General features: G+C 32.4%; 3 protein-coding genes across 3 annotated transcripts; 1 reads left to right on the plus strand and 2 right to left on the minus strand.

The window, feature by feature from the left end:
- Positions 1-3,221: 3,221 nt before the first annotated feature.
- On the plus strand, positions 3,222-4,311 carry LOC111921514 (uncharacterized). Its single transcript, XM_023917097.3, has 2 exons — positions 3,222-3,457; positions 3,875-4,311. Exons 1-2 carry the CDS (start codon positions 3,355-3,357, stop codon positions 4,177-4,179), a joined length of 408 nt encoding a protein of 135 aa, XP_023772865.1. The 5' UTR covers positions 3,222-3,354; the 3' UTR covers positions 4,180-4,311.
- LOC111921513 (nucleoside diphosphate kinase 2, chloroplastic) lies at positions 4,244-5,857 on the minus strand. Its single transcript, XM_023917096.3, has 7 exons — positions 5,583-5,857; positions 5,430-5,483; positions 5,260-5,346; positions 5,088-5,168; positions 4,899-5,011; positions 4,745-4,794; positions 4,244-4,509 (listed from the first exon to the last, which is right to left on the minus strand). The coding sequence occupies exons 1-7, from the start codon at positions 5,811-5,813 to the stop codon at positions 4,442-4,444; spliced, it is 684 nt and encodes a 227-aa protein (XP_023772864.1). The 5' UTR covers positions 5,814-5,857; the 3' UTR covers positions 4,244-4,441.
- A 3,681-nt stretch (positions 5,858-9,538) lies between these two features.
- LOC111921515 (GRAS family protein RAD1) lies at positions 9,539-11,167 on the minus strand. The gene has a single exon (XM_023917098.2). It carries the CDS (start codon positions 11,165-11,167, stop codon positions 9,539-9,541), a length of 1,629 nt encoding a protein of 542 aa, XP_023772866.1.
- Between the last annotated feature and the right edge of the window lie 1,393 nt (positions 11,168-12,560).

Below are 12,560 nucleotides of genomic sequence, written 5' to 3' on the forward strand. Positions count from 1 at the left end.
TAGGGTTGTCATCAATAAATCGTCGAGGGTATCGCTTTTATCCCTCCCAGGGTATAAGGAATGGATAAACTTCGACTCGTATGCTTGCTCTATATACTCATCAAATCACACACAACGATGCATTTTATAACACCAAGTTACTGGTGCGTTTTCACATCATCAATGTGCAACTGACTTGTAAAGTGCAACTCATATCTCTTAGTTTCAAGAATATACGATATTATAGTCTCATGATCACTCGTGATAAAATCCATGAAGTGATTCAAATGAGCATGGGTTTAATCCAATACTCGAATCTTATTCCATGAGCACTGCAACTATGTTTAAAACACCTAGACAAACTACAGACCCATTCATGACAGTCTTGCCTCAATACCTACTTCCAAAGTATGATTGACTGTGGATGTTTTGAATAACCTAGTTATTCGGGAAGTAAAAACATGCAAAGTACAACACAAGAATAATACTAATCCTATATGGACCCAAAACTTTGAGTGCCATATTGATTACTCATTATTTATTGTATAATGTTTCGAATAATCAACTTAATACTTGAATTAAAAACAATAGTCATGCCATGCTCCAAGCATGCACACTATGTTTGTCTAAACAATAGCTATGTCATGCTCCAAACATGCACACTATGTTTGTCTATGGTCCTTACTTGTGAAATAGATCAATTGACAATATTTCAACGATGCTTATTTCTCAATCCCATATCCTTACTGTAAATGTAAGAATATCAAATTCTTGTCATTTACTACGATCTGTTAGATTCTAAACTTATATGCAATGATCATTTTGTATTGACTACGCACAAAAGTCACAGAGACTTGGCAACATACATTACAAAGTATTCCAATGGAGAGCAATTCCATGGAAACGAAGTCTTACATTCAAAGTACATTCCTTTGAACATCCTTCTTGCATTAAGTTTTCTAATCTTACACATATTTAAAGACTGACTTCCACTTATGGAAACATTTCCATATTCCCATTTTGACTATCACTTCTAAACATGAGTTGTCTCTTTTTAGAATATGTCAATATGGTCCTTTCCAAAATTTACACCATACTTCCAAATGTCCATGAGCAACCAATCTTTGGTAAACCTCAGATTGTCCTCGACAATTGCTTAATCATTTTATTCATATCCAGTTCTAGTCCTTTACCCTCTTAATGCCCTAGGCATTTGGAAAATTTAGAACAAATGAATATTACAACACATATAATCGATCCTATATCCAAAGCATATGGGACCCAATTCATGATGTCTCACATAAAGACATGGTATTAGACCAGTCTTTTGCTATATTATTTTTATTTCTATTTGCCATGTTCTCATAATTCGAATTATGAAAAGGTATGCCGTAATCATAATCGAATTTTAGAACGCAAATAATATTTCCATATATAGAGTTTCCTTATGTTGAACCATTCCAACATAACATTCATATATATAATTGACTAAATTTGGTTAAAGTCTCAATCTAAGCTTTTAGAATTGAAATGAAGTATGAATTTCCTATCCCTTAATTATAGCAAAAACAACTTTTCAAACCCTGTAACTTGGCGAATTGAAACCTTTGTTTTCTATAATTAACATTGCTAACTTGCAACACTTAACATAATAATCATGCTCCTACTAACATGATAATTACTTATCTTACTAGCATAATACTTATGCGCCTACTAGCTTTGACATGTACCCAAAAATCAACTCGATTTCTAGCAATCAATAATTTATTGATTTTCTTACAAAAGTTCAGATTTTTGATACGAGATTCTTTTCTAAGACTTTATCAAAATCATACACCTTTCCTTAGATAGCTCACATGTGTGTCTAAATAATTTTAGAGTTATGAAAAGGAATGTCGTAATCATAGGCTTAAATGTTTAGACCTTTGCCATTGCTCACAATTCGAATTACGAAAAGGGATGCCGTAATCATAATCGAATTTGAGAATGCAAATCCTACAATTGCTATCTCTTTTAAAATCTACTTAGTGAAAACGTTTCCTCACAATCATTTTCATGAATTGGAGAGAAACCTTATGCCACTTAGATTTTATGGTGTGTACGTTCCTATCCATGGGAATTTGTCAAACCTTAATCATAAGATAAGGTTAGTGACAAATCCAAACTCATATGGACTGAACTTGTTCAAGGTTAGTGACAAATATGCGTGGTCTATTAATTTTTTTAAATATGTAAAAAAATAAATACATAAATAAGAAAATTAATTAAAAAATAAATTAATAAGGGCACAATAGTCTTTTTAGGTAAGACAGAGACCAAACGCACAACAAAAATAAACAGTAGAGACCATCCAAGTTAAAAAAATAAGTTAGGGACTAAAAACATAAATTCCCCCAAACCACAGGGACCATTCGTGTAATTTAATTTTTACTTTTCGTTTTGTTCATATTTAGGTAACTATTTTTTTTTGTACACATCTAGGTAACGAACTTGTTGAAAACGTTCACATTTAGGATTTAACCTGCTATAGCAGGTCATAATGGTCATATGTGAACACTTCTAATAAGTTTGTTACCTAGATGTGTACAAAAAAAAGATAGTTACCCAGATGTAAACATACCGAAAAATTAATTACCTTAATAAGTCATATTCCCCAACAAATTATCAAAACAGTAAATGTATACACATAAAACATAAAAAATAAGTCGTAAAACCAATTATAAAAAAATATAAAAACGAATGAGCACACTATTAAAAGTTTAGAGGTTATTATACACCTAAAAATTTCCAGTGAACTTAATTAACCAAAAAAAAAAGTTTAATCATAATAGATAGCCAAAAAAACATAAAAACCTATTGTTGTTAGTAATTAACCAAAAAAAAAAGTTTAATCATAATAGATAGCCAAAAAAACATAAAAACCTATTGTTGTTAGTAATAGTGACTGTTTTGATAAAATTTAAAAGTTTAGTGATGTTTTAAAATTTAAAACCAAATAAACACAAAATTTAAAATTAAACGACTAAATATGGCATTCAACACAAATAATAAATAATATGTATAAATGAATCGATTTTGTGCAAATATTGTAATTTATTGATAACAGATCCTTTATGCAATTCAAAGATAGTTTAAGGGTAATATCTGGAGACTGCTGAATAGTTGAGGGACTATCTTTGCAGATTACTCCAAATAAAAAAGAAAGGGGAAAAAGTTGGCCCTAGTTAAAGCGGATCCAATTGAATAATCGATTCCAGATGTGGAACTTCCCGCTTCCAAATTTCTAATCCGATTGTGGAGAAACATTTACCGCCAATCTCTCTGTGTCTCTTTCTTCTACTTTTTCGTTGTGAAGCTCTTACACGGAGAGAGAGGATGTTGGGGAGGGTAAGGGCGTGCTCTTTGAGCTCTCTGGAGGTGTTAGAAATGGAGAGAACTCCTTCTAAGCTTCTCAAAGACGATTCTCACTCCATCTATGGTTCGTACTCTTTTCTTCTTTTCAATTATATTGCGAGTTTTTGATGTTAATCGATTCTCCTTTTCAATTGACATATTGCGAATTTGTGATGTAAATTGAATATCTTCTGGTTTTTGTTTTATGCTTCTTTGTGATTTCGTTCATGGTTTCTGTTTTGTGCGAGTCGATATGTAATGTAAGTAGTTTTGATTTGAAAATTAGGAACGGAGCTGAATCTATGGAATTGTTGAGATTTTTTTAGTCCGGGTATTTAAACAGATCGATTTCATCACCAAAAACATAAATCCTGTAAATTAGCATCTGAGAATTACTAGATTTGACATCGGCAATTGAAGTGTACCTTTTCTTTTAATTAATCGAGATGTTTGTGTTATTATCATTCTGTTGTGATAACTGCTATTATTGTTTGTTATTTAGAGAAGACACTGCTGAAGCTACAACAAGGTTCTCATCGGGATCTAAGTTTAATTCCTGATGAATCTATGAACACTGATACAAGTCCTTCAATGGCTTCTGATGAAGCATCTATGAAAGTGAATGCTTCCATGGACTCTCTTCCAAGCTCAAAAGAGGAGCCACATGGGAATTTGTCAGTCCTTTACATGTTTTCAAGATACAAAACTTCTCGACATGACAATCCAAATTCATCAGATGGTAGTAATGCCATGGAAATGCAGAATGATTGCTCCTCAGCAAACACATCACCAAGTAATGATTCTTAACTTCAACTTGGATGTATAGTTTGGGTATGAATCTGAATTCGAGTCTTTATTGTTATTGTGATAATTTTGGAATCATAATGTTGTTCAATTCAATTCAAAGCAAATCCAAATCCTTTTACATTGTTTATGCCACATTTTGGTCATCAATTACTCCAACAAAATTACAAGGTAAAAACAATTTCTCAAAATTAAACTGTCATTCCGATTTTCCTCACAGAATTTCATCTCTCATAAATGGATTACTTGTGAATGATGCTTCTCATTATTCTATCAGCCATGGAGCTTGAACTTGTGTCCATTCTGTTAATTCACCTTCTTTGAACCATAAAGCTGTCATGAAAAATTTACATTGGTCATGTTACAACATAAATATACAAGATTGATGTATGCCATACACAGACCACAAGCAAACATCAAAGGTTTTAAAACTATATTTGTTAAATATTCAAGATGAAGAACAAAAGGAATATTATAAAAAAATTACTATTTTGCCCTTTCGAGGCATTCTTGCCATCCTCAATAATCACGAATAAAGAAAGAAGAAAATGCAAGAACAAGACGATACCTATCTCCCGCTTCCCATTTTCAGGGCTATCACTCCCATGAACCACATTCCTGTTTATATAAGAAAACAACCATGATACAATTTAGGACACAGAAAAGTATATACAGAAAAGCCAAATTCATAAATTTTATAGAAAAAGGTAAAAAAGTTTAACCTTCCGGTTTGAATTGCAAGATCTCCTCTAATTGTACCCGGTTCAGCTTGAAGTGGATTTGTTGCTCCAATTAACTTACGTGCTGATGCAACCACACCAACTCCCTCCCAAGCCTAAAAAAAAAATCAATTCAGTAAGAAATAATCTAATAAAATTTTAACAAAAAATCTCGAGAAATAATATTATTACCATACAAACAACAGGACCAGATGTAATGTAGCTAATCAGTTTGGGGAAGAAAGGCTTCGAGCTTAAATCCTTATAATGTTCCTATAAAACCATTTGCAATCGAAAATTGTTAGTATTACTTACTGATTAGTGTGTTAATAACCCTAAAAATCGGAGATAAAACAAACCTCACCTCTGCTAGATCTTTGGGGCAGTCGAAAAGCTTTAAGCCTTTCAATTTGAATCCCTTTTTTTCAAACCTAGAAATTATCTCTCCCACCTGTAATAATAGTAATTAAAATCCACAATTAAGAAGAATATGGAGCTAAATTTATTGTTGCTAAACTTAATTTGAACACTTACGAGTCCTCGTTGAACGCCATCGGGCTTAATCATAATATAGGATTCCTCCACTTCCTGTGAGAATTGATAACAACGAAAGAGAAGTCAAATCGAAGCTAATTAGGGTTTTAGTTTTGAAACGACTGAAGTGAAATTAGAAATGGAGATAATAACCATGGAAGCGACCAAATGAGGAAGAAATATGTTAGGGTTTTTCTTCTTGGTTGCATGAATACGAGTCGATAGTGATTTGGAGAAAAGATGAGACGGCGACTGAAATGCGGCTAGATGACGGTGGCTGGTGGCGGAGACGGCGGTGGTGGGTAAGGATAAGTTAATTCTGGTGTCGGATGAAGAAGATGATAATCGGATTGACGATAGCGACGCCATTATTACGCTCTCCATTTTCCTCTACTTGAGCTGATAATGAAATGCTGTTAGCCTGTTATTACTGTATGTTTCTTTTTTTGTTTTTTCATCGGAAGAATTTACAAAAATGGTCCCTGGACTATTTCTTAAATGTATGTTTCTTGTTTTGTTAGTCAATTCTTGTAAACGTATATACAATTTTTTTTATACCTGGATTCCATATGTTGATCCCTTTTTTGGAATGATTTGTCTGCTTATATCAACCTGTCTATTTTAGGATGTTCATATTTATGTTTAAAAACTGATTATGGAATATTTAATAATCACAATTAAATGATTAATTATGATAGAATAAATTGTGGACGTTCAAAAAAAAGATAAAACAGATTGTAGCATATACTATTTGAATATGCTTTCATTGTTTGAATGTTTGATAAGATATGGTTATTTTAAAAAATTAACAAATAAAATGATAAAATGATATTTTTGTCAGAAAAGAGTCATTTACAATAAAAATGAAAATTTTATATTAGCTTTGGAAAAAAGGGCAATTGTTTAATCTATTTTACTCTTTTTATAATCAATCTCGTTAAATTGATATGAAACCAATAAATAGATTTGTAAATTAAGCAAATATATTAACCCAAACATTAAAACCTGATTATGAAAGCCACAGTTACCAACTAACCATACACTAATATTGACTATAAAGAAAGTGGCCTCTCTTGCGTTAAAGTCTAGCCCAAGTCATAATTTGTTGTAACCTTGTAGCCTAGGTAAGGGATATGTTGAAACTGAAAAGAAGAAATTAAAGACTTTAGAGTAAAATACACATATTATCCTTGAATTATTTAGGGTAATGACACAAAACACATTCTTTTTACACAAAAATTTGATTTTGACACCGTGTTTTTTTTTTTGTGTCAATTTTGACACTGTGTTTTTCAATTTGTTACAATTCTGACCACTTGACCGGTTAACCAGGTTGCATGCTGACGTGACATGATGATGTGTCAGTTTTGATGACGTGGTATGCTGACATAATATGCTGACGTGTCAAAATTGAATTTTTTTTCCACAAAAAACACTAAGTTTTCACTTTTTTTCGATTTTGACACTAAGTTTAATTTTTTATTTCAATTTTAACACTATGTTTTTTTTTGTTCCAATCGAACATCATTTATCAAATTTTGTTTAATTTTGTCTATTTTCCATTTAAAATCGTATAAATATATTTTTTGTTACATTTTAAACCGTATAAACATATTTTTTTCGTTTAAAAACCATATTTTTATTTATATACAAGGTGTTGTTTTTTTTCTTACATTCAAAGCATTAGTTATATAATGAGAATCAAACTAACCATAAGCTTCTAATAAGATGCAAAAATTTGATGGGTGACAAACTTGATATCCGAGTTTTGATCGACTGCACACCTCCAAACCTCCAAACACATTTTAAAGTTGCATATTTAATATAAAATACAATTTTTATATAACTAATACATATTTATACATAAAAATATGGTTTGAGTGTAAAAAAAAATGTATTTATACAAAACTATGTTTTTTAAATGAAAAAAAAACATATTTATATGGTTTAAATGTATTAAAAAAATATTTATACGGTTTCAAATAGAAAATTATCAACATTGAACAAAATTGAAAAAATGATGTTTGATTTGGAACAAAAAAACATAGTGCCAAAGTTGAAAAAAAAATTAAACTTAGTGTCAAAATTGAAAAAAATGAAAACTTATCATGTCAGCATACCACGTCATCAAAACTGACACGTCATCATGCCACGTCAGCATGCAACCTGGTTAACCGGTCAAGTGGTCAGAATTGTAACAAATTGGAAAACACAGTGTCAAAATTGACACAAAAAAAACACAGTGTCAAAATCGAATTTTTGTATAAAAAGAGTGTTTTTTGTCCCATTTACCCAATTATTTAATAATTGCAAGGTTGGTAAGTTAAATTTTGTATTTAACACTTTTGATATGTAACAATCTGTTTCATGGCTCATGAGCTCAAACAATTAACAACAATAAAAATACTAATAACAACAGACCATCAAATCTTGGAATGCCATGTCGATAGTCATATCTTCATTAAAGATAAAGCAAATATTTCACATAAACATCCGGTATGTGTACATGAACCTCATTTTGGTGTTGAAAAACAATTTTTAGTTTGTAAAAAAACATTCTTTTTATTTAAATTTCAAAATGTTAGTTAAATGAGTCGAACTTTTTAAACACAACCAAACATGTTATATAGATGAGTTGACATCAACTTCACCATTTTTTTTTAAATCCAATTTGTCAAATAAAAAGTTAAATTCGAATTGGCTCATTTAAATTTCAAAATATAAATTAAAAAAGAAACTATTACACTTAGTTAAATAAGTTATAAATCATTTAATTTTTGGATGTGAGGAAAAAAACTGCAACTATAAGTATAAATCAATTGTTCAAATAATGTTGAACGTGATTACCTTCTATATAAATCAATGAGAACTAGAATTTCAACGAGTTCGTGAAGGAATAAAGAAAACATACATGTTCTTTATAAGTTTATAAGAATGGTCACATGAGTTCGAACACACCTCACGCCTTCTTAGCCCTTTCCTCTATATTGTTTAATGAATTGATGTGACATTTCACAACAAAAACGACACATGAACTTTTAGACGAGTCAGATTGATAGATAATGGGGTAAAGGCTAAAAAATGAAAGATTTTCGGTAAATAATGACAAATAAAAAACACAAAAAATAAAAATTAAAACAAATTAAGGCCAATACCTACGAAACTTATAAATAATGCCTTGTTTTCTCATTAACTTAATGAAAAACAGAGCAGAGCTTGAGAGCTTCGAATAGCTACCATAATAACTCATTCACCCACCCGCTCTCCCATCTTTGATCTTCCATCCGGTCGAGATCGATGACGTCTGACGGAAGTGTTACCGCTTCGGAGGCCACCGTACCGGAATCTGACGGTAACAAACTTTGTGTTAGTTAATTCTTTATCCGGAGACGACCATTCTCTCAAGTAAACATCTACTTGTAAATTTCAATGTTTCAGGAGCTGTGAAATTATATGTTAGTTACTACTTTGTTCGAAACTTTACAGATAATATCAATGTTCGTAAATTTCTGTCTATTGTTGTTGTTTGTAGATTTAATGCTGCTTAATAGTTGTATGTACCTACAGTTGAAACCCTAATGCCCTAGATTTGAATCATTTGATTAGGAATTGCGAAATTCCATATGTGTTTACTGACTTTGGTACAATTTCGTATGCAAAATCCTACTTCATTAACCTAGGAACCACTTAATCTTTCGTATTTTGTTTGCCCATTACGTAATCAAAAACTGTCAGTACCACAAGTAATTCAACATAAGAAAGTAAGTACCTCTTTCTATTTCTATTTCTATTGATGGAAGATAAAACTTAATCACAATTGCTTTCCATTCTATCCCTATTAAAAGAATGCCAATCAGTACATTATATATACACCCTACTTTTTCACACCAAATCACAACAGTTAGTTTATTTCCTCTGTACGTATCCATTGAACACGTTCACACTTCACACTCTTTTTTTTTTTTTTCATTTGGGACATACCCAACTTAGAATCTTTATTCTCTTATTGAAGCTTGCACTGTAACCACTCCTTACATTCTCTCACAAGCTTGCAGCTTTACTGTTTTATTGGCTGGAAGATCCAAATAGTAAAAGACCTTTTTGCCCCTTTAACATTTCCAGCAAGAAGCAGCAACAATGGGCTTAGATTTCCACCCAAGAACCAACGAACCCTTTTCTTCCACAATCGTATACCCTTCACAAATTTTAAGCTTTCCAAGCCATTCCTTTGCCCGAGCCATCAACTTAACCGGGGCAGCTTGAAACCCTGCCCGACTCATTCTCCTCCTCCATTGGTCAACCCTCTCATGCCTTTCCACCCTATTAGGCCCCTCACAACTCACAATATTCTTGATCTCTTCCGCAAAGTAAAACTGTTCAATTTTTGCCCTTCTAGTGTCATATTTAGGTAACATCGCATCAAGAGCATCAAAAATAGCTGAATAGTAATACAAAGCTTCCATAAACCTCCCAAGAAAAAAGGGCCCGTTGTGACTCGAATCCTGTTCCACAAGTACTAAAACTTTCGGGGACAATTCATGGATTATCTGTAAAACCGAATTTAAAGCACCTCGACTCTCTTTCACCACACAATGGAGTTGTAACATACTGTTCACCACTAAAACTTCATTTTCATAAGTCTTAATGTCTTCTGGCTTAAGATTCTCCAAACTACTTTCCACCAATGAAAACTCCAAATTTACACCCAATTCACGTGCATACGTCTCCAACTCATCACCAATGATACGAAACCGGCTCGCACATTGTCCAACCGCGGTTATCCTAACCCGGCGTGGACATTTTCCAGGCTGGTTTGATAGACTCTCTATCAAACCACGCCATTGGTGTCCATGTGGTAGACCAAGGGTCAACCCTAAGTCAACCACATGGACAAAACTCTCTCCCTCAAAGGCTTCCAATATTGTTGAGTTAGCAACAAAGTGTCCGAATTGAATATGCGGGCAAACTTCATACACGAGGCGTAAAGCCTCTTTCTTTTTCTCTGAACCTATGAGGTTCAGTCGATGCGGTTGGGCTACAAGCCCAACCGCACCAAGCGGTTGCACCATGGCTAACCGGTCGGTTAGCCCCTGCATGAAACAGGAAGCAACCCTCTGAAAAGATGACCCGAACACAAGCGCATTGGCTCGAAGCTCGGCTAATAAAGTCGAAGCATGTGCTTTATCACGACATGCAACAGCTTCAGCACATGAGATTAAGAGCTGAACAAGATGCATTTCATGGTTTTCATCCACGTGTCCTTTGTTTTCAACTTTTAACCCATTTTCCAATATTGCGTCTTCAATAGCTTCAGCAGCTAAATATCTTTGAGTGTAAGTCCAAATATGGTCTCTAAATCGAAGCTTGGGTAAACTGTTGGTGCTGTTACTCCGAGGGATAGAATTGACATTTACCACAGTGGTTTCCGGCATGCTCACTGATCTTTTTATCTTTTTTTGGGTGAAGGGTTTGTTAGCCAAGCTAAGTAGCTGCCATGGGGAGGTGGGGTTTTCGGAAAAAGAAGGATAACATTGGGGGTAAAATGGGGATATTGAAAGATCTTGACCTAGGTCAGTTTTGTTATCATCTTCATCCCCAACATACAAGAAATTAGGGTTACCTGTGTAAAAAGATTCCTCTGATTTTCTCTTTGTGCCAATAACTCCATTGACACCCACTTTAAGATGATTGAATCTTTGGTCACTATAAAGTGGATGTCCGAAAAAACCAGAAGCCATTTTTGAGTCTCTTTTTTTTGAAGTTGAAAAAAGATCAAATAAAGCTCTGAAAAAATCATAAGCCAGGTGAAGCGAGCTTATATAGAAGCCGCAGCTTTGTTCTTGTTGTCAAGAGAATACTATGATGTTTGTTGGTTTCCTTAAATGCCAAATATTGTTCATTTAAAATATAATAATTCTTTTAACTTTTAACACTTTATTTTGTGGTAGCTTTTCTTGAGTTATGAACTAGGTGTCATCATATTCCAACTTTGTTGGTAAGTCACTTAACAGTATATGTTTTTAGTGATCCATAAGTGTTGAAAGGTAGTTGTACTTAGTGTATTAAGTGTTGTACTCTGTTAGGGCGTTAATTGATGGATTAAAGTTGTGTCTAGTTTATTGTAATTTGTTGTTTAGTAAAAATTAAAACCATAAAAATAGTTCATTGTAGCATATAAATTAGCTTTTGATAAGTTACTTTGAAATAACATTTGATAAGTTTATAAAGACTTTTTAAAAATATTTTAAATACCCTAAATTATATCTTATGTTAGTTTTTAATTATATATATCTAAATATCCATTTATGTTATTTTACACTTGCAACAATATAGTTTATCGGCTACTTTTTTACTGAACAATATTAATTGGTAAGTTAAGCTACATGTAGTTTTTAAGCTAAAAACTAATTACTCAGCTAGTCTATCAAGCATTGTCTAATTTATTTATGGATATTTAATTTAACCCCCTTGGTCAAGACTATATTTGCCGGCAAGTAGCCACATAACTATTTAATTTAAGTGACGAAAGGTATGATTTTAAGATTATAAGATTTTAGTCTCAAAATTAAAGGTTTATCTATTATATACTTAATTCGCTTCCTATAATTAAGATTAAATGGTTAAAGAAAAGAAGAGGTGATGTCATCTTCCAAAATATTAGGGGATGAATGTAATCTGAACATTGTTTGAAAGAGTCCACTGTCTTACGTTGAAAGTCAGACTCGTTAAAAACTATGTTGCAAGAACACTTGTGCACGCCATGAATACTGGAATATGTCGATTCCGAACAAAGTTGAGATTGAGAATACGGTAGTTTATTTATTTATTAATTTTTTAATGTATGTGTATAAAAGCATATATATATAAAGGAAAGAGGTAATGCATAGTTTACACAATTAATATATAAATAATGGATAATTAAAATCAAGTGCTTGTTTGCTGTGTTTGGCATGTCACAACTAGCTTATTTTTTGAGCTTTTTTATGTTGTCGTGTTTAGTAAGCCAAAAAAGAAGCTTATAAGCTAGCTTTTTTAAAAATTTCCAAATACACCCTTTAATTAATTATAGAAACACATACCCTCATATGTCATTTTATGTAATTTTATATATTTTAGCTAGCTTTTCAGCTA

Source organism: Lactuca sativa, chromosome 4, assembly GCF_002870075.4.
Source record: "Lactuca sativa cultivar Salinas chromosome 4, Lsat_Salinas_v11, whole genome shotgun sequence".
Taxonomy (NCBI): domain Eukaryota; kingdom Viridiplantae; phylum Streptophyta; class Magnoliopsida; order Asterales; family Asteraceae; genus Lactuca; species Lactuca sativa.

Excerpts from the sequence above, each read along its gene's own strand:
- LOC111921514 (XM_023917097.3), top strand. The coding sequence starts at position 3,355 with ATGTTGGGGAGGGTAAGGGCGTGCTCTTTGAGCTCTCTGGAGGTGTTA. Across the intron at positions 3,458-3,874 it reads CGATTCTCACTCCATCTATG|AGAAGACACTGCTGAAGCTA; the intron begins GTTCGTACTCTT and ends TTTGTTATTTAG.
- LOC111921513 (XM_023917096.3), bottom strand. The coding sequence starts at position 5,813 with ATGGAGAGCGTAATAATGGCGTCGCTATCGTCAATCCGATTATCATCT. Across the intron at positions 5,484-5,582 it reads CTCATTTGGTCGCTTCCATG|GAAGTGGAGGAATCCTATAT; the intron begins GTTATTATCTCC and ends CAATTCTCACAG. Across the intron at positions 4,510-4,744 it reads AAATGGGAAGCGGGAGATAG|CTTTATGGTTCAAAGAAGGT; the intron begins GTATCGTCTTGT and ends TTTTCATGACAG.
- LOC111921515 (XM_023917098.2), bottom strand. The coding sequence starts at position 11,167 with ATGGCTTCTGGTTTTTTCGGACATCCACTTTATAGTGACCAAAGATTC.